The sequence below is a fragment of the Microcebus murinus genome, chromosome 9 (assembly GCF_040939455.1).
Source record: "Microcebus murinus isolate Inina chromosome 9, M.murinus_Inina_mat1.0, whole genome shotgun sequence".
Taxonomy (NCBI): Eukaryota; Metazoa; Chordata; class Mammalia; order Primates; family Cheirogaleidae; genus Microcebus; species Microcebus murinus.
The window spans coordinates 60,098,480-60,120,287 of NC_134112.1; the positions used below are offsets into that span (position 1 = coordinate 60,098,480).

Below are 21,808 nucleotides of genomic sequence, written 5' to 3' on the forward strand. Positions count from 1 at the left end.
TGTTGTTTATTTCTGAGACAGGGTCTTACTCTGTTGCCTGGGCTAGAGTGCAGTGGCATCATCGTAGCTAACTGCAAGCTCCAACTTTTGGGCTTAGGTAATCCTTTTGATTCAGATCCCTGAGTAGTCGGGACTACAGGCATGCACTGACATGCCAGCTAATTTTTCTATTTTTTATAGAGACAGGAGTCTTGCTATGTTGCACAGGCTAGTCTTGAATTCCTCGCCTCAAGGGATACTCCCACCTCAGCCTCCAAAGTGTTAAGGATTACAGCTATAACAGGTGTAAGCCACTGTGTCTGGCCTAATGGTTGCTGTTTTAAGCCACTGTTTTGGGGGTGGTTTATTATGTAGCAATAAGACTTACAGATAGCTGAAACAGTATGATTGTACATAGATAAGTAGGTAAGTATTTGTTACCTACTTGGTTTTTGGCAAAGTTCCAGAAAGATAAGGTTTCTGGGTAGCTAAGTTCTAGAAAAGCAAAATGTTCTTTTTTTTAAGTTAACCTGTCACATATAGAAGGAAAGCAATATCTGAGTACAATGCAATAGGGAAAGGAAGGTATTCAGTAGAAATTATGGTGATGTGGATTTTAATCTATCAGTGTATGTGTGTGTATATATACAAATTTGAATAGCTTGTTACTGTTATGCAGCCTATCAGTATATTTTTAAAAGGAGTAATCTAAGTGTGTTTCACATTTAATCAAATTATTTGTAACTAGTAACTGAAATGGATTATTCTGTTGGATCCAATCAAAGACTAATGTTTATCACATTACTTTGTTAGCAACCCAGGTGTGAGGTAATGGAAAAAGCACACACCTGAGTGTCAGAAGACTGAGTTCTGGGTCTGGGCTGGAACTCACCAGTGAGTCAACTAAACTTCCTTCACATCTCTCAAATATCACCTTCTCTGATACCCTACTGAAAACAGAAACTCCAGTTTGTCCTTCTACCTGGCTTCACTCTTTTTTCATAGTACTTCTCACTATTTATTTACTTATTATTCAAGTGTCTATCTCAATGAGGACAAGCACTGTTTTGCTTGCGTATTTTTGTTAGCTGCTGTGTCCTTGGTACATAATAGGCACTTAATAGACATACTGAATAAATGAGAATAAACTTTTCTGTAAAATGAGGATAATAATGTATATTGTCAATGGGGTTATTATAAATATCAACTGAGATAGATATAAAAGTATTTTATAAATTATAAGTCCAAATCTAAAAGCAAGGTGTTATTACTGTGTTATAGCTTTACATTAACTCATTATAAGCAACATGTTCATCACATCCATTTATTGTTTTGACGTTTCAAAGTAGAGTGCACACTTCCTCCTTCCACACTTGCTCTGGAGTGTGAGCTTTGGCTTAAAGAGCAACCCTCCAACCTCTGCTCCCTCTGTGTCCCGGAAGACTCTTGGATGGGACTGGAGGGCAAGGCCCAAAGGAACATGCCAGGTTCCATCCATGTCCAACATCTGAGAAAATGTCTGACTCTGCCCTTTGGAAAGAGACGAGGATGGTGAGAGATAGATTCAGAGAGACAGTACAAGAGATAGGAAGACAGAGACACAGCAAGAGATACAGAGAGATAGCCAGAGAGTGATGGAGAGGGACAGAGTCAGGTAGTCACTCTTGCTCCTTCAAATATAAAGGAAATAATACATTTTAAAAATGTAGAGTTAGGTAACATAGATGAAGAAGTAACAATGATTTGAAACTACAAAACTCACTGAAATAACAAGCCTCAGAGCTTTCAACGTGTCTTGAGTGCTTACTGTGTGTGCCGGGAGCTACCCTAACTGCTCCATGCACATTAGCTCCTGCAGCTCTCACAGCTGCCTTTGAGATAAGTATAAATTACTATGGCCGCCTGGCAGGTCAGGAAACTAAGGCTTTGAGAGGGTAAGTGCTCTGCCCAAGGTCACGCAGTTAGTAAGTGGCAGGCTAGGATTTAGGTTTTTTGATTTAATTCTTATATCACTCAAGAAGAGGTTTTAAAGACTGTTTAAGAAAACAAAATAAAACAAAAAACCAACCACTTGCCACTGTTGGTGGGATTGTAAAATGGTATAGCTGCTATGGAAACAGTATGGAGGTTCCTCAAAAAATTAAAATAGATCCAGCAATCCCACTTCTGAGTATATATCCCAAATAACTAAAAATAGGGTATCGAAGACATATTTGCACACTCATATCCATAGCAGCACTATTTGCGATAGCCAAAAGGTGGAGGCAACCCAAATGCTCATCAATAGATGAATGGAGAAACAAATACATCATACACATGCGATGGAATAATATCCATCCTTAAAAAAGGAAGAGAGTATTACTACATGCTACAATATAGATAAACCTAGAGGACATTATGCTAAGTGAAATAAACCAGTCACAATAAAGTAAATACCATTTGATTCCACGTATGAGGTGCCTAGAGCAGTCATATTCATAACAACAGAAAGATGAATGGTAGTTACCAGGGGCGGGGGAGAAAGAGGATGTTGTTGTTTAATGGAGACCGTTTCAGATTTGCAAGATAAAAAAAGTTCTTATAAATGTGAACATACTTAACACTACTGGACTGTATACTTAAAAATGGTTAAGATGGTAAATTATATGTTTTTTTTTTTTTTACAATACACACACACACACACACACACACACACACACACACACACACACACACACCCTAAAACCCTCTGCTGTTTTATATGTAGAAGAAAAGAGATTATTTTTCATTTTAAGAATACTAAAGCAGGAGTTAGAAATAGCAGGTCCATTGATTATTCAAGTCACACTGTTACTTAAAATACTATTTTCCTACCCCAGAGGAAGTGTTCCAACGACATCTACATTGTAAGATTCTTTCAAGTTGAACCCAGCTGAAATGCCAGTTCCCATGACCACCTAAAACAGACAGAAATCCAAGTGTACCTTTAGAAATGAATATTCAAATGCCACAACAAGCTTCAAAGAACCAAATTTGAAAATCTCACTTTTAATGTTCAGATTTTTAAAAAAATTACTGTTAGCTCCCAGTAATTCTAACTTCTCTTAATGACTCTGCCCCACATAATTAAAAGGGACTCTAGAGTTTCTTTGTGGCCTGGAATTTTCTTCTCATTTGGTTCTGTTCCTCACTGAGGTATTTGGCTAGTCGACTGCAACTAGAAAGAGTCCAGAAAACCTCTCAGAAGTTGACCTTGCCTTTGGGGGAGGTGAAATGAATCTCTGGCCAAGATATTATGAATAAAGGATAGGTAAATGTATATTTAAATGGTGGTACAAAGATAGCGTATCATTATAAAATACATGTTTAAATTTAGAATCCCTGGCTGACCCTGTTTCCAGGATGGCAGCACTAATTGTGGTTAGAGGTCTCCTCCACACCCCATATATATCTTCTCCATTTCAGCTACAGAGTCAGGATCAGAGTAGAACCACATGTCACAGAGTGTCACTGTACATAAGGACATCCTGGATTGTCACCCCATAGATTTACTTGGGGTAGACTGTGCAACCCTTAGTGAGCTATAAGAAGAAAAACATAATGGATAATAGAAGGTGACATAGCAATTTGCTTCATCCCCAGGAACTATTGCTTTTAGAGCTTTCTGAGTGGGTTATCCAGGAAAGAAGAAATAGTGGCCAGTCAGGGAAGGGTGCCAGTTTTTCACAGTGGCGGATTCTGTAGGAAACCAATAATAAGGTAAGTTTATTATCAGAAACAGCAGCCTAAGAGACCAGAGGCATAGATATTTTGGGCCCCTTTGATGGAAGGATCCTTTTCCATTTGTGGCAATTATGGTTTTCAACGCTAATTGTATTTTTTTGTGCATTTCAAACTGATAGAGTACCTAGAATATTAAAATCCACAGGACAAATATGGCTCAAGTTCCTGGAGCCAATTATTTACCACTGCATCAATTTTATGGTTTAATATTTAATGGTTTAATATTTAAACCATTGTTTTCCTATCAACACAAACAGAGGTATTATAAAAGAGAACTCAAAACTCAAAAAATGTTTTTATGATAGAAAAACAAATTTTATGCTTAAGAATATTCCCCAAACTTTCCAGTATGGCTTCTCTCTCCTTTGTTCTATGGAACAGTTAGGTAAGAAGTTTAAAATCACTGGTTTAAAAGTATTATTGAAAGTCTATAATTACAATGATAGAATTGTGAAAAAACAATTCCCTGGGACACAGGAAGGACTTTTTAAGGGGAACCTGGGAAACAGAATTAGTAACGCAAGGTGGGAGAGGCAATCTTCATCATTTTCTTCATAATTACAGCTTGTCTGTCTTCTTTCCCACGCAAAGGTGCTCAGAACCTCTTGCTGTACTCCAGGTGGAAACAGGAACTCTGTGCTCAGCCCCAGTGAGAGAAGGGTTTTAAACTTGATAGTCTTTTTTTGCTTGTTTGTTTGTTAAAAGGTAACATTAATAATTTGACGTAGATAAGATCAAGGCATGGAAAGGGATAAAAAGGATTGGCTAATCTCTGGGAGACCGAGGCAGGAGGATAGCTTAAGGTCAGGAGTTCAAAACCAGCCTGAGCAAAACTGAGACCCCTTCTCTAACTAAAAATAGAAAGAAATTAATTGGCCAACTAAAAATATATAGAAAAAATTAGCTGGGCATGGTGGTGCATGCCTGTAGTCCCAGCTACTCGGGAGGCTGAGGCAGGAGGATCACTTGGGCCCAGGAGTTTGAGGTTGCTGTGAGCTAGGCTGATGCCAAGGCACTCTAGCCTGGGCAACAGAGATTCTGTCTCAAAAAAAAAGAAAAAAAAGAAAGAAAGTAAGTATTGGCTTCTTTGTGAACTCTACCAGCCACTTGTTTTCATAGCTGGAACTTTTTGCTAAATTTGGATCAGACATCTGTACTTTATATTTTTTATTCTTGTGGCTCCCATACATACACAAAAAGGAGATCAAGGGCACGAACTACAGGGACACTTTGGATATTATAAGGTCTCTAGGGAAACAGTGACATCTGTTGGACACTGTGCAAACTTCTAGCTGGAGGTAGTTCACAGAACATCAGTTTACAATTGTTCCCTTCAGTAATGCCATATCTTTGTAATGCTGGGTGTTCAGTGGTTGCTGTCATTAAGAAGCAGGAACCATGCAAAAATCCATGTGAATAGGAAATGAGGGTAGCAGTGTCCAATCTGATTCCGAGGTTTGAGGATTTGTGCGGTGCCCACCAGGCGCACACATTCAAGAATAAATAATAGTAGTTACATAAAAACATAATAAAATACTTTTTATTCCAATTCATGTGCATATTTTCACAAATAGCTACTAAATTGTTAGTCATAAATATGTATTAAGGTGTTTAGACCTAACTACTTAATAAATGGAACTGTGAGGTATTTCTTTTGGCTTAGGTTGCTAAGGCACTGAGAAAGTTTGGGAATGTTTGTCTTTTCAAAATGGAAACAGCTTTATTTTTTTCCAGGTTTTTAAAGTAATATGTGCTCGCTACAAAACAATTAGACAATAAAAAATTGGGGAAAACAAATGCTCCATAATCCCATCATTCAGGGATAATGTTAAAATTTTCATGTATGGTCTTCACCTGTATTTTAAAAATCATCTGTGTCTATCTTTCAGTGCTTTTTCTTTTTACTTTTTTTCAGTGAATTTGTAAGAGTTCCCCTTTGACAAATTCTAACCTTCTTTTGGCAGAACTGAGAGAAAAAAGGCCCTTTAACTCCCTGTTCCTCTTTCATTCACTTCAAAATCCCTCACAGAGATAGGTGTACGTGCCGGTTGAAGTTGAACATGTCATCACATCGAATTGACTTACCGCAAAGAACTCTAAAGGAATGGGTGCTGGCAATTTCTCTTTAAATCTTTCATTAAACTCCTTGCCACCCAACAGCAAACCAAAAACCATCAGACCGACGCCTAGAGAACACACGTTGAGGTTTTTAACATTCTGCAACACAGCAACTGTACTCTGTAACACAGTGAACACTGGATGTTTACATCAAGAAATCGCCCCCCTGAGGAGACTCTCTAGAGGACTAATTCAGACCAGCCATCCCCATTATTGGACATTTCTAGTTAAAAGTTTTCAGGATGAAATCTCTCTCTTTGTTGTTTTCACCAATTAGGAGGCATTTGTCTCCATCACACAACTTTGTAATTGTCCTAGTTGTTTATAGTTGTCATTTTTGTCATTCTTAAAGCATCAGTGATATGCTGATGTTTCAATGTAATATTATAAAACTTAGAAAAAGAACCCTGAAGCTGAGTCCTGAACATTAGGAAAGAATTATGAGTTGATATCAGCAAGCTACCCCACAGATAAATTCATAGAAAAGCTTCTAGGAGCTCAAAGGAGAACTTATTTTTAGCAGATGAAAGAGAAATCAGATGGACTTGGAAGCCAAGAGAGTGCCGAAGTTTGGAGGATTAGAGAAGAAAACCACTTAATTATATTATATGATAGGGTTATGGTTTGGGTACCTTAAATATAGTCAATTCCCATTCAAAACAAAATAAAGTAGACTTCCTACCCATCCTTTCTTATCAATACCTAGAGCATACTCAGGCATTCTCATATATTGTATTTTCTTTGTGACAAGGCATTTCAAGAAGTCTCATAGCAAGAACTATGTTATCTGCTATTATGGGAAACTAAGAATTCAGTTATTTAGGGAATATCCTACCAAGTTCCATTCCATTCTAGTCAATCAAGGACAAAACCGTTACTTCCTCAAAGTGACTTTCCTAGACCCTTAATCTAAAGGTTTCCCAACTCAACTTTCAGAGAAATCTGTACCTTTTCTTTATAGCACTTAACACAAATTGTAATTAATTACATGTTTATGCAATTGATGGTTTACTGTCTTCCCACTGGACTGTAAGCTCCAAAGGGCAAGGGCTGTATCTGTTCTGCTCACTGCTGTCTGTGTGTATCTAGCGAGTATCTGGCACATTAATACCTATAAGGCTACAGGCCCTACTTTCCAAGGATGCTTTAGCAGCATCTCAGAAGTTTTGATATGTATTCATAGTACTTCCACTGTCAATTAATTCTAATCATTTACTAATTCCTCCTTATCCATGGTCATTCAGAAATGTGCTTTTTGAAATAATTTGTTCTCAAAGTTTGCTTACAAAGGTGTTTCTATGTTAAACGCTTCTATTCATTAAAATAAAACAGTTTATGATGCATCTTAAAAACAAACAAACAAACGTGTGATTTGGTTTCTAACTGTATAGGGGTTTTAAAGATATATGTAGTTTATTAATTTCTAATTATATTGCATTGTGTGAAAAATACTGAATTTTTAGAATCTATGATCAAATTCACATAAGTTTTAGCATGATAAGTTATCATTCGTCCCAAAGTGCTTGCAAATAATTTATATTTTCACTAAGTTGGGTACAAAGTCTATATTTTTTTTTGTTAGATTAAACTGGTTAATTATGTTTGTTCAATCTTTTATAGACTTATTTTTTTGTCTGCTTGAGTTAGCAGTTAAGAGAGATATGTTCTACTATGCCTTTAAATTATTTGTTAGTTTCCAAAAAGAACATGATTTGGTCATAAGCAAAAGCTCTCTCCACCTAGAGTGATGGTGCAGTTACCAAATAAAGACCTAGCAAAAAATTTCTTGTGAAGTAGGCAATATCACATATTAATAAAGTGAGATTTTAAGGTTTAATCTTCTTTGTAGCACTTTTCTCAGAAAACCTCAGAATAACTGAATCTTTCCCTTTTATGGAAATTATTGGGAAAAAAAAGAAATACGAGCCTTGAAGATAAAGGAGATACAGAAGACAAAGTGGCGGGGTGAGGGGGGAATAAAAACGAGTACCAGGAAGCCAGGAAGGTGCTTACTTACATACACCACTGAAAAGATCCCACTGTACCGCTTTGTTTTAACTCCGAACAAGTATTTTAACATGGAGGTGAAGACATGCACAGCTGCTGCAGTGGTAAACCCACGGACCAGAGGCTCTGTGAGATATATGGCCACAAATCCAAACCTACAGACACCTAGACAAAACTATTTAATGACAAAGAAATAAATCACATGATACATCAGGAAGTTATGACCAACAAAAAACATGTTTAAAAATTCTTTCTGGTTCACTTTCTAATACCACAAACTTTTACCTGCAGTAGGTAAGTAGCTAACAAATCAATCAAGCAGCTTGGAGCCCCACTGAGCACTGGCCACACTCATGCCTGCCCTGTCCCTGGAGCTGGGGCTGTGACTACCGTGCATGACCACCGCCTGTTCCTTCCAAGCAGATAGGGATGGTCCTCTTCCCGGGATTAACCAATCCTGCTGTTTCTAGTTTGCCTTGCTTTTGGGTTCTTTGAAGTAGCCAATCAGGCTGGGCATGGTGTGATTGTAATCCTAGCACTCTAGGATGCTGAGGTGGGAGAATTGCTTGAGCTCAGGAATTAGAGATCAGCCTGAGCAAAAGTGAGACCCCATCTCTACTGAAGTTGCAGTGAGCTATGATGATGCCACTGCACCCTACCCAGGACAACAGAGTGAGACTCTATCTCAAAAAATAAATAAATAAAAATAAAAAAGGAAATTGAATTCCCCCACTTCCCCCTCCTTCATATATATATAGTAGCCAATTGAAGCTTGCTTGCTAGTCACTCATGGTTGTAAATGAGGCCTGCAGTGGGACTGGGAAAGCACTCAACAGATATTTACTACAATGACAAATGAGAGCCCATTTCCCCATCTTTGAGTCTTACCTGAATGATTCCTGATAGTAAGGTCACAGACATGGCAACTTTCACTCTCAAGGCATCTCTGGCTTCTGTGCCATTGGTTGCATTTACTCCTCCTGGAATGACTATATCATCTGGTACTAATCGAACAGCCACACCGCCAATCATCAGGCTTATAACTGCAAAAGGACCTGGAATAATGAAGCATGAATGACACCCGTTTAGGGATCCAAGGAAACTACCTTCAAAGTATCTGGTGTGGTTGTTACCAAAGGACACAGGTGAGGTCAATTGTCATCCTTGAAAGAAGGCTGCACTGCCCTCCTGTAGCATCCTGCCTCTGGGGTGCTGGTAACTATGTGTGCAGACTGTATTTTCCAAAAATGACCACAACAATATCTTCCATGCCACATACTCTCCTTGACATTTCCCTCCCCATTGAGAGGTGGAGTCTAATTCTTCTCTCCTTAAATCTGGATGGGCTTGTGACTTGTTAATAACAACAACAACAAAAATGTAGTGGAAGTGACACTGTGTGACTTCTGAGGCTAGGTAATAAAAGGTAATGCAGCTTCCACTTGAGAGCCATAACACTTGGGCTGGACCCCTGAGCCCCATGTGTAAGAAAGTTCCAACTCGGCCACACAGAGAATTCCTGGGACTACATGGAGAGAGGGAGAGGGAAGAGAGGATAGAGGGAGGAAGAAGGGAGGGGGAAGTCCAGCCTAGCACTTCCCAAATCATGACCTGCAGGAACTGTGAGAAATAATAAAATGATTATTGTTTTAAGCTGCCAAATTTTGGGGGTATTTGTTACCCAGCAGTAGATATCTGAAACATCGTGTGTGTGTTGTTGGTGGTAGCCACATGTAGCAATAGCACTATTATGAAATCCATATGCATTTGATAAACTAAAGAGAAAACATATACAATTTAGAGACTAAAACATGATGAAAATGAAATACATGCATAGTTATTAGGAACTTGAAGTAATACTATTAAAAGAAAAATCAGATGCAAGTTATATTAAAAAATAAAGCATTTATCTCATTTTATAGGTTTCAACAATTGTTCTTATCCACAAGAAAATGGTTTCTAAAAAATTATTCCCAAGATAAGTCATAAGTTCTAGAAATATTGGAAGGGATGTATTTTTTTTAAAGTACCTAATTGTGTATATAGTAACAAAAGTTATTAAGCAGAGTTTTAATAACCACCATGCTATTTCTTTGGCACATTGCAAATCTTGGAAATCCAAAAGAAAAGGTACTAGAATATCAAGTATAAGCTTTTACCTATTGATATGTGTCTGGAGGTTCCAAAAAAACAATACATGATGACAGGATAAAATGAGGAGTACAGGCCAAATACTGGAGGTACGGCTGCCAGCATTGCGAAGGCTAAGCCTGTGGGATGAGACCAAACAGAAATGGGGAGATCGTTAGAAAACAGAGGGGTTGTATGTATTTTTCTTTTGGTTCTTTACCTCTGATGAACAAGTGAAACCTGCCTTTCTTTAGCCCAATCCCACATGTAATCCTACACTGGTGCTTACAGAGTCCAAGTTGAGACAGTTTTCCTTGTCTTCTCCTTTTCGCCAGTGGGTGGATTTTTTTCTGCTTTATTCTTTGGCAAAATAGATAAGGGCATAAAAAAAAAAAAAAGGCTTACTTAATAGGTGCAGTTGCAATCTGGTGTTGATGCACAAATGCTGGCTCCTTTTCTAATAGGGCATTTTTGTCAGTTCTCCGGAGACCCCTCTGCAATAAGGAACTCTCACTGTGCTATTCCATGGCTTATGTAATACCCTCTCCTCTGAATCTTAGTTTCCCCTTTCAGCTCCTTATCAGAAGGTACACACTCTAGCCTGGGCAACAAAGCGAGACTCTGTCTCAAAAAAAAAAAAAAAAAAAAAAAACAGAAGGTACAGTCTTTTAGGATCTTTCTGCTGGCACACGCCCATCCTGTAGGCAGTCTCCTTGGGCAAGTACCTTTCAAATGAGTGAAGCCTGGTTACGTTCCAGAGTACCTAGTTATTCAGTGGAAAAGCTTAGCATTTTACCCCAAGAAACTTGGGAAGTGCAGGTCACACCCTCTGACAAACTTTCTCTTCATTCTGTTGTCCTGACAGTTCACACCATCCTTTACCTGTAGACTTTTTTTAACAGAATGTTTTAGAGCAGCTAGATATTTTTTTTTTTTTCATACAAGAATTAGGCAGCAGTCTCTGCAAACTCCAGGAGACACTGCCCAATGCTCAGTATGGCCCCCTTGCAGTCTTTCCTTCCTTGACTTTAGGTGAAGGGGAAATGGATAGGGCTTTAGCTTCTCTCTAGAAAATTCCCATTCCAAATCTTATGTCAATCTCTTTGTTCCCTCATATATTTTGTTGAAATGATGCGCTAAAGAGAGAGTTTGGGCATCATTAACTCATAATTTTGCATAGGTTGTCGGACATCCCCCTTTAGAATGTGTAGGCGATAAGCACGCTTTGCCCTCAGCTTTCAGGGTTCAGCCAAGTTTCTGGGACAACTGTAAAACTCACTTCATGCACTGTCATGCTGTGAAGAAAAAAAAACCTTTAGCGAAAGAAGAGTTAGGAAAGCATACCTATTTCATATATAGTCACTCAAATGTTGTCTTTTTCAAAAAAATAAATTTTATTTCTAGCAAAGAAATGCAAGTATACAGTTTAAAAAGCCATGTGCCACTCAAAGGCTCTCAGGAAAAGCCAGGTGTTTTCTGCCCCAGTCCTCTCCTCTCCAGGTTCTGCTGCCCAGAGGCAGTCACCTCCAGGTCTACTAGCTGGTTTTCTGCTATTTACCTCCATTCCCCTAAGTCAGCAGTTCTCAATGGCAAGTGCTTTTGCCCCAGGGGACATTTGGCAATTTTAACTGTTATGATGGGGAGGTGGGGGGGAGGTTCCTACTGGCATGCAGGGGTGGAGGCCAGGGATGCTGCTAAACATCCTACGGTCCTACACCAACAACCTAAGTGATGCAGCATTGATAAATTTTGTTCTAGATAACATATCTGTGTTGTTATTCCTTAATTTATCAATTTTAGATATAAACTACTAACTTTTTATTATATCTATCTTGTCAGATTTTCATAGTTATATCATACTACAATTATGTGACTTTTTTTTCCTTTCTAGAAAGTTTTGAGATCCCTGGTATTCTGATATTTTACTATGATATGCCTTGTTTTATTTTTCATTGATTCTTCAGGGTACTTAATGATTCCTCTCAGTCTAAAAACAGAGGAATCTCTCAGTTTTCAATTCTGGAGATTAATCTTTGATAATTTCTTTCCTTCTGTTCGCTCTCTTCTTTCTTTCTGGAAGTTCTACTTAGATGTATGATAGGACACCAGGATTGATTCTCTGGTGTTCTTACCTTTTCTCCCTTATTGTCTGTTTATTTATCTTCTTCTACTTCCAGATTTCTTATACTTTATCTTCTACTTCCAAGTCTCCAACTGAATATTTTTTCTAGCTACCATATTTTTAACTATAGCTACCATATTTTTATCTCTCACTGCTTTCTCAAAATAGCATCCTGTTCTTGTTTCACAGATTCAATGTTTTTATATCTTTTTAAGGATATTGTAGTTTTAAAGTTTTAAATTTTGTCCTCTTCATTATTTCTGTTCCCAATGAGTTCCTTTTTTGTGTGAGGTTGGTCTCTGTTTTTCTTTTTATTTTTTGAGACGAGGTCTTGGTCTGTCACCCAGGCTAGCATGCAGTGTCATCATGATAGCTCACTGCAGCCTCAAACTCCTGGGTTCAAGTGACCCTCCCCTCAGCCTCCTGGAGCAGCTGGGACTATAGGCCCACACCACCACACCTAACTAATTTTTCTATTTTTTGTAGAAATGAGGTCTCGCTCTTGCTTAGACTGGTCTCAAACTCCTGGTCTCAAGCAATCTTCCTGCTTTGGCCTCCCAAAGTGGTAGGATTATAGGCATGAGCCACCACGCCTGGCCCCAGTCTCTGTTTCCTTGAAGTCTCATGTGCATTGGCTCATTTTGTTTACTGATGGGCCTTACTGTAGGGCAACTGGGTGTCCAGCCAGCATCTTTGTTGGGGGACCTCAGTTGTCACTACAGGTCTTTCATAGGACAACATCTGCCTTGCCCTGTAAATCTTCTTACAGTCACTTTGCAGATGAGCAGGGGAAGGGAACAGCTTTTGTTGGCTCATAGTTCAGTGTGCAGACTTGACTTAATCCTCCCGACATCTCTCAGTATTTTCACCCTACCATCCATTGCATGATGTGCGTGTGGGGACTTGAATGTCTACGTGCTACTTATTGCATAGACTTTCAACCAATTCTCTTGCTTTTAGTCCTCTGCCTAAATTCCAACATGGACAATACTTGGAGCCTCCAATGTCCCAGTGTTCTGCAGGGTAGGTACCTACATTTCAGCCTCCTCCACTCTGATAATTCAGCTGTCATTTGTCCATCTGCTTGCCATCTTTTTTATTTTTCTGTTCCACTGTGTCTCCTATCTCATATTTATTGTCCTTGCTAGTTTATACCATATTCCCCTCCTTGACTGTTGGGATTTTAAGTCAATTGAAGATAAAAGCATGCATTTAATCTGCCATGCTTCATAAAAAATCTTTTCAGTAACTTAAATGATCAATTACAAGAAATTTATTTTCTCTAAGATCTCTATCTTTGCTATGCTTTGTTTTTCATATATATCTGTCTTCATTAATTATGGGCAGAAAAATACCTTTTTGATACAAATTTGACTGTGGGCTGATCTATGCCTCTTAGCAGTTTTCGACCTATTGGATTATTCCTTGTTTTGAAACAGTTTCTTCCTTTTTATAATTCCACATGTTCCTGGTTTTTCTTGCCCCTTTCCAGATAATCCTTTTTTGTCTCTTTTGCTGGTTCCTCCTTCTCAATTTGGCCTTTAATATAGGAGAGATTAATCTCCGCTCCCTTTTCTTTACACTCCACACTCTCCCTAGGTGCCCTGGCCTATTGCCATGGCTTAAATGCTATCTATAGGTCAAAGATTCCCAAATTGCTATCTCTAGCCTACATCTCTCTTTAGCCCACCACATATTAAATATAAATATGAAATATCTACTTGTCTATCTCACAAGAATCTCAGATTTAACATGTTCAAACCTACCCTTTAATTCCATTCCTGTGATCTTTATTTTGTCTGCAATTGGCACCTCCATTCCTTAGGTGTTTGAAACAGAAACCTGGGAGTAATACTTGACCACTCCTCTTCCTCCCCGTCCCCATATCCAAGTCATCGGCCACCTTGACGTTATTCTTCCTAAATTAGTCCAACAGCCAGTCTTGCTGATCTTACCTACACAATATATCACATATCCTCCCAATTCTTTCCATTTTTACAGCCATCGTCCTAGTTCAAGATAGAAGATCCACTGGTTGAAAATAAGACTGTGAAATCCCAACGAGACAAAATCCTGAGGATTTCTTTGAGTATGAGTTTACATGGTCAAGGCAGTCATTTCCTGTAGCTTTGTCAGTCCAACTTGACTGCTTGTCAGTTTAGCTTCTGTTTCCCATTTCAGACACTAGGTCCTTATCTGCGCCTTCTCTTGCCTTTCTACCTGCCTTCAAATCTGTCCCTTTCTCTATTCTTGGGATGATGGCACTAAAATGGTTGTGGAAAACTTTCATAAACCTGGCTTAAGACTTTTGTTTAATAAATCTAATAAATTTGGTAAATCAATCACTTGGAAAATTAAAAGCTCAGCTAATTGACATTAGGGGAAGAGATTGTTTTGACAAATTAATTTTTGGGAAGCTGGCTAGAAGGGAATAGATTTTTGGCCAGCTGGACTAGAGCTGCTCAAGCCATTATCACCTTTGCTACACTGAGATCCTGTCACCTCTAACTGGTCTCTCCCAAACCAAAGCCATTCCCCACACAGCAGTCTCAGTGACCTCTGACACAGAGAACCTAAGTGAAAAGCATGCTGACAGCGCTTCACTGAGCTCAGAATGAAATCCAAAAGTGGCCCCAGAAGGCTCTGCAGACCTCTGCCTGTCTCACCAGCCACTGCCCCAGCTCCCTGCATGCCTAGCACACTTTCTGTTGACGCTGCAAGCCACACTGAGCTCTTTCCCTACTCTGTGCCTTCACACATGCTATTCCCTTTGCCCGAAATGCGCTTCCTCTCATTCTCAACCTGCCTCAGGTCTCAGCTCAAATCTCACTTCCTCAAAGAGGTTTTTGTGACTTCCCTACTTAAATTAGACCATCTTATAGTAACTTATCTTTTCCTTCCTAGTGTTTATCATCATTTGTAGTTAAAAATTTATATGTGCTTTTATTTGCTTCATGTCTCACTCCCTGGTTGGTTGGTAGCTCCATGAGGACAGGGAGGACCTAGCAGGTGCTTAATAATTGCTTAGATGAATAAATTAATGAATATTTTCTTAAGTTCTTATATCACATACAGAATTACAGAGCAGCAAAGGAATTCAGTATATCATAGACCCTTGTAATTAGGATATGGCCTTGGAAGCCAAGAACCTTAAGAACCACCACAAAAAAATGCTGAGTGACTGACCGACTTAGCAACAGGTAAGATCATGCTCAATCTGTGTTCTGATCTGCAAACAGTATCACCATTTTCTACTATCCATATCTCTGGGACTTTTTCGGGGTTAAATGTTTCTGAAGAGTCCCTTTAGACAGGTAAAGAGTACTAGAATGACATGATGAAAACTATGAATTTGCAGTCATGATGAAATAAGCAGAAAGTTTATAAGTTTGAGGAGATGATAACAAGGAAAACAAAAAAAAAAGAAAGAAAAATATTCTACTAACCTTGAGGAAGCTGAAGTACTCCTGTACTTATGCCTGAGACCAAGTCACCCAACACATACTCCTTGAATTTGTATGCTGGTAACCACTTTGTTATGGGTAGGAACATATAAATGATATTTCTTATTTTTTTAGGAGTACATCTGGGAAGACAAAGAAAAACAGAGATAAGGTTATATGAGGAACATCTCTGTAGGATTCACACCAAGATATTTTCCCTTCCTCATATCCAAGAAAAATAAGAAAAAAAATTCACATTGGGCTATTAGAGATGTTGCTAAATGGGATATAGGAGTCTGGGTGGGGAAAAAAGAGAGTGGCTGGAACATTCCTGGGAGACAAAGGGAAGAGGTGGGTATTTTGAAAATGGGTAGAGAATTAAAAAGCGGGTTGTTTACACAGATGTAAGGCATAGTAGGAATTCAGTAAACATGGTGAAATACATGATGAGGCTTGTGTTCAACTAAGTATCTAATACTGACTGAACCATTGTGAACAGCTTTGCACATCACCAGGGCTCACCATTCATTTTTTCTCCACTTCACTAAACAGATTTTCTTTACATATTTGACCTTGCTTCTCTCTCTCATAAGTGAATGATGCAATAAAGGAAATAGGTTAAAATACAACATACGTGAATGCCTGTTTCAGCTTATCCCCAATGGAATCCGAAACCTTGTCCTTCTTGTGTAGTCTTTCCTGGAGGACCGGATGACTAAAGATAGGCCTTTCCACATAGTACCTCTGGGTTGCTGCAAGGATTTCATTTTCTTCAGCATGATCCATAGTCCTCTGAAATTATTCATCAACAGCAGGAGACAAGCATTTCTTGAGTGTAACTAAGGGAGAAAAAAAAACTCCATTATTTTATTATTATATTTTGAGACAGCATCTCACTTTGTTGCCCAGGCTGCAATGCAGTGGCTCGAGCATAGCTCATTGTAGCCTGGAACTCCTAGGCTCGAGCGATCCTCCTGCTTCAGCCTCCTGAGTAGCTGGGACTACAGGTGTTGGCCACCATGTCTGGCCTTTTTTTTAAGATACAGGGTTTCTCTGTGTTGCCCAGTTGGTCTCGAACTCCTGGCCTCAAGCAATCCTCCCACCTCAGCCTCCCAAAGCGCTAGGAGTACAGGTGTGAGCCGCCACACCTTGCCAAAATTCCATTTTAGATGCCAAAATCCCATTTCAGATGCCAAAAATCCCACTGATGACTATTTTTAAGCATCTCTTCTTTGTGGTACTCTAAGTTCTTCTGAGGCCTTTTCTGGATACCCCAGAGCACCTGTTCTGTGTATACAAGAATAGTTGGGCTGATGTATATGAGTGGAGTTTGACACATCACAAACTCTACCACTGGCTTCCACCTGCCCCCAACTCCTCCAGGACATTATATGACAGCATTGTAGAACTATCTATACTGCAGGCAACACACCATGCAGCTTTAAGCCTCTGTGCCTCTGCACAGAGCTCCAATTCATTCTGATAGGTAATGTCATTTCTTTCCCCTCACTCTCTTTCTATTCTTCCCCACACCTTAATCACTCTATCTTTCAAATCCTTGTTTGCCTTCTGCTTCTCTGTGAAGTCTCCCTTCACCTATTATCCTTCAGGCAGTGGGCCTAATAAACTGTTACTTCAAGAACTCTTCCATTTTTCTCCTATTGTAAGTACTGGTCTCCTCTTCTAGACTGTAAATTCCTTGAGACAATACCATACCCTGAATTCTCAGGATGTAGCTCAGTCCTTATCTCTCGACAGGTGCTCAGTAACTGGTGGATAAATGAAATCTTTGGATTAGTATATCATGACTATTGATAATGTATGCCCAGAATCTCCTCAAGTACTTTTAAAAAACACCAATGCCTGGGCATTGCACTTGGCTGATTAGAACACAGCATCTAGAAGGTGGGGCCCAGGCATTTTTTAAAAGCATTGTAAGATGATTCCAATGAGCAGTTCAAGTTGAGAACCATGGGTTTTTAACCTAAAGAGACAGAGAAATACTTATGAAAAAGATATAAGAAAATCACAAAGAAACACTTGAAAGCAAAAGCCAATTACAGATGGTTAGGAAATTAATGAATCAGTAATATGATTAAAGCCAGATGAGATTTTTTTTTTTTTTTTGAGATAGTCATGCTCTTGTCGCCTGAGCTAGAGTGCAGTGGCATGATAACAGCTCACTGCAATGTCAAACTCCTGGGTTCAAGGGGTCCTCCTTCCTCAGCCTCCTGAGTAGCTGGAACTACAGGCATGCACCAGCATACCTGGCTAATTTTTCTATTTTTTGTAGAGACAGGGTCTCACTCTTGCTCAGACTGATCTTGGGCTCCTAGCCTCAAGCAATCCTCCTACCTCAGCCTCTCAAAGTGCTAGGTTTACTCATGTGCACCACCATGCCTGGCTTGAGACTTTTTAAAAGTAAACCTTACAATATATGATATGATATAATAATATGATACAATATAATATGGTATAATATAATATGCTTACTGAAAAGTCCACAAAATTAGTTTTGAAGAAGAATTTCAAACATAAGGACATAATTTAGCAGTAAAAATGCTTTTTCAAATTTGTTATTTTCATTTAGAGCATTGTTCTTAGCCCTGGCTACACACTGAGTCACCTGGGAAGCTTTAAATACTGCTAATGCCTGATTCTACTGCCAGGGGTTCTGATTTAATTGGTCTGGGAAGCAGGCAGGGATTGAGAATTCAAAAAGCTCTCAGGTGATTCTGTTTTGCAGCCAAGGTTCAAAACCTCTGACTCAGGAGATGGCAAAAAAAAATACCCACACTCATCCACCCACCTATGTATTGACACAAATGGAATAGCATACAAATAAGTTGTGTGCAATGCATTATATTACCATCTTTAACATGTGTCTTTGAAACATCTAATTAAAATGACAGAAGAGAAATTTAGCTTAGATTTCTCAAGCAAAGTCTTGTTTCTATGTTTATATTCTCACAACAAAAGGGAGTTGTTGAGCAGTGCAACTTCCACTACACTTCAGGCAAATGCAGTTTTAACTGTCATAGCCATTTCATTGAGGGTTTAAATTAGGAGCAAACCTCAAAGAAAATTGGATCTCAAAACATTAGATGGACTAACAAAGCTTTAGGTCATGTACTCTCTGTAGGATTGCCAGACAAAATATGGGAGTCCAGTTAAATTTGAATGTCAGATAAGCAGCAAATAATTTTTAGTATAAGTATGTCCCAAATATATTACATGGGCTATATCTATACTATTTGTTTACCTCAACTTTAACTGGGTATGTTGTATTTTTCTTCGCTAAATCTGGCAGCCATAACTCTCTGAAGGTTAGAAGGAGACAGAAAAGGGATTCTCAAATATTTTTGAGATGCTAGAACCCTGACTATAATCTATGACCTTCCTCCTTGAGATACCTATTTAGCAATTCAGAGATGTCTCAACTGGGAAAGAAAGAGAGATGTTATAATGAAAGGCTGTCCTTTCGGGGGACTTTTTATTCTCATCAACAATGATTAAATAATTAATGCCTTGGAGGCTATCAATAACCACCTTATCAGAGGCAGAGAGGTGAAGTAACCAAGGAACCAACACTAGGAGATTGAATGACCAGACTCTTATATGACAGATAATGAGCTTCCAGAGTGCTGATCGGAATGATAAATAACCAAGTTGTAAAACTACACAAATCCTTACATGAGAAAAGTCACTTCTAAGATGGCCTAAAAGGACAAAATCTTCTGGCAGATCCTCAAACAAAAATACTAACGACAGAAAAGCAAATGGACCTGGATGTTCAAGTCCTATTTTCCACAGCTATTAAAGGGATTTTAAGATAGTTTAGAACATCTTTTGTCATGGATTTTCAGATCAGAAAGTAATCTTGGAGATCATTCAATTTAATCCCTCATTTTGTAGGTGAGAAAATGGATTCATCTATATTCACTCAGGGGTGACTTATTCAAAAATATTCTCAAAGCAAACCTGTTTCCTATTCAACGTTGTCTCTAATTTAAACAGTATAGGTATTTGTAAATAAAAATTATAACAAAAAGGTAGTTTTAATTCAAACTAAGAGCCAAAATGAGCTGCTTGCCAGTAATGTAGAGTCACTATGGTTTTGTGGCAGATGCTGTCACAATCTGAGTCACGGCGCCAAAGATGTCAGAATCCTCTTTTGGCAGTAAAGATGTCAGGGTGGGAGTCGGCCCTCGGTTCTTTGTGTGCTCTTGGCTAAAGAATGACCAGACACACCAAAGTGTCAAGTCCAGACTATTATCCCGGTCCTCTGACTCCTTTCTTGGAAAAATCACCAACAACACCAATGCCACAGAGTGACCTCAGGCAGGGAGCAGTTTCACAAGAGCAGCTCTTTTATTTTTATTTTATTTATTTATTTATTTTATTACTTTTTTTTTTTTAGTTTTTTTTTTAAGGAGCAGCTCTTTATCATAGAATAAAACAGGTCTGTCTCCAAGAGCAGAGAGAAATAGACCAGCTCACTTTCTACCGACTTCTCGTGAGTGTTTCCTTTTATTAGCCCAGTCTAGAGGCAGGCTCTTGGGAGGTGTAGTATGTTACCAAATGATCAACAGGTTTCCTCAAAATTCCACCTGCCTAAACGAGCTCCCTTTAAGAAAGCCCACCTAGAGGGGGTCAAGCACCATGCAGATTCAAGCTAATGGCATACTAATTACCCTTAGGTTACTCTAGGTCACTTTCTAAGTATTATTACACCTGGGCTGAATAATTCCTAAACGTTCCTTCCTTTCCCAGGTGTAGCAGTTGCTCAGGATAGGATTAAGGGTGGGGCAGCATCAAAACAGAGTGCCTGTCCTTATCCTTCCCAGCTGGAGCAATTGCTTGAAACAACACCAAAATAGGGCACCATTGTCCTGAGGGAGCTGGAGGTCCTAACTACCTATCTAACATTGATGCTCCAGATTGGAGGTCAGAATCAGGTCTAGCCCTGGGTCTGTACCTGAAGCATCTGAGCTGCTCTAAATGGTTACAACAGGGTTGACTAGACCTGGGTTTTCCATGCCTAGAAGCAGGTGAGAATCACCTGGGGAGCTTAAAACCAGTTTTCATGGTCTCTAGAGATTCTGAGTTAGTAATTCTGAAATCTGCATTTTTTAAAACTCACGGAGACTGATGCACAACCAATTAGCAATATAAACAGTGAACTCCATGAGAGGAGAAACCCAGCACTGTTTATTTCTGTACCATGACTGGTACTTAGGGCCCCAAAACACTTGTGGAATGAATATGGAAAAATAACTTGCCTCTCTGGGTCTTAGTTTCCTCATCTTTCTTTATTTACTTTTAAACCACAAAAAGCTGCATATACTTAGTGTACACAACCTGATGAGTTTGGAGGTAAGTATACACTCATGAAACTATCACAACTATGCCATAAACATATCCAGTACCTCCAAAAGTTTGCTCCTGTCCTTTTTATTATTTTATGGTAAGAATACAACAGAAGATCTACCTTCTTAGCACATTTTTGAATGTACGATAGCGTTGTTAACTATAGGTACTATGCTATACAGTAGATCTCTAGGATTTATTAATATTGCATACTTTTACTTTATTCCCTTTAATACCTCCCAATTCCCTCTCCTTATAGTCCCTGAAAATCACCATTCTATTCTCTGCTTCTGTGTTCTCTCATCTTTAAAGATAATGTTTCCAATGACAACATTCTAAGAACTATACTTGGCAAGTTTTTTCAAAATGCCAATTAAATCTCCTTGTGCTTAAACTAGTTAGAGTAGATTCAGTTGTCTGAAACTAAGACCCTCATCAATAATGTTTTTCTTTGTTTTAAGTTTTGAAACTGTGTATTTTTTTCTGTGAACTGGAGGTATCAGAAAAGAGTGACTCTCAGGGTATCCATCCATCTATTCAAAATAATCAGTTTACACATTTATAACTCTAGTAGTGCATATACCTTTTAATCCCAAGTATGCAAGCTGGAAGCACATGCCCAAGCTTACTATTAATATATTTTTCATATATCTTCTTTAAGGGTATCGACATGAACTAACAAAAAGATAAATGTTATCATACAATTTTTTCAACATTGCCCAGAGCAACAGAAAATAAGCTTTTCTGTAATATACATAGCATATAGCAACAGCCTCATGATTTAAAATCCAAAATATATACATATATATATATATATTTTTTTCCACTTATGACTTTATCAGCCTTTTCCTGAAAGCAATTTAAAAAATCTGCTTCC

General features: G+C 38.7%; 1 protein-coding gene across 1 annotated transcript in view; it reads right to left on the bottom strand.

Annotated features, from left to right (window-relative positions):
* Nucleotides 1-16,347, bottom strand: part of SLC26A5 (solute carrier family 26 member 5) — a 33,257-nt gene extending 16,910 nt beyond the window's left edge. The window contains exons 1-7 of the mRNA XM_076006183.1: nucleotides 16,196-16,347; nucleotides 15,565-15,704; nucleotides 10,026-10,136; nucleotides 8,755-8,921; nucleotides 7,877-8,041; nucleotides 5,827-5,979; nucleotides 2,833-2,915 (exon numbers count right to left, since the gene is read on the bottom strand). Of these exons, the coding sequence (XP_075862298.1) occupies nucleotides 2,833-2,915; nucleotides 5,827-5,979; nucleotides 7,877-8,041; nucleotides 8,755-8,921; nucleotides 10,026-10,136; nucleotides 15,565-15,704; nucleotides 16,196-16,347 (971 nt within the window). The remainder of the gene's footprint in view (nucleotides 1-2,832; nucleotides 2,916-5,826; nucleotides 5,980-7,876; nucleotides 8,042-8,754; nucleotides 8,922-10,025; nucleotides 10,137-15,564; nucleotides 15,705-16,195) is intronic.
* Between the last annotated feature and the right edge of the window lie 5,461 nt (nucleotides 16,348-21,808).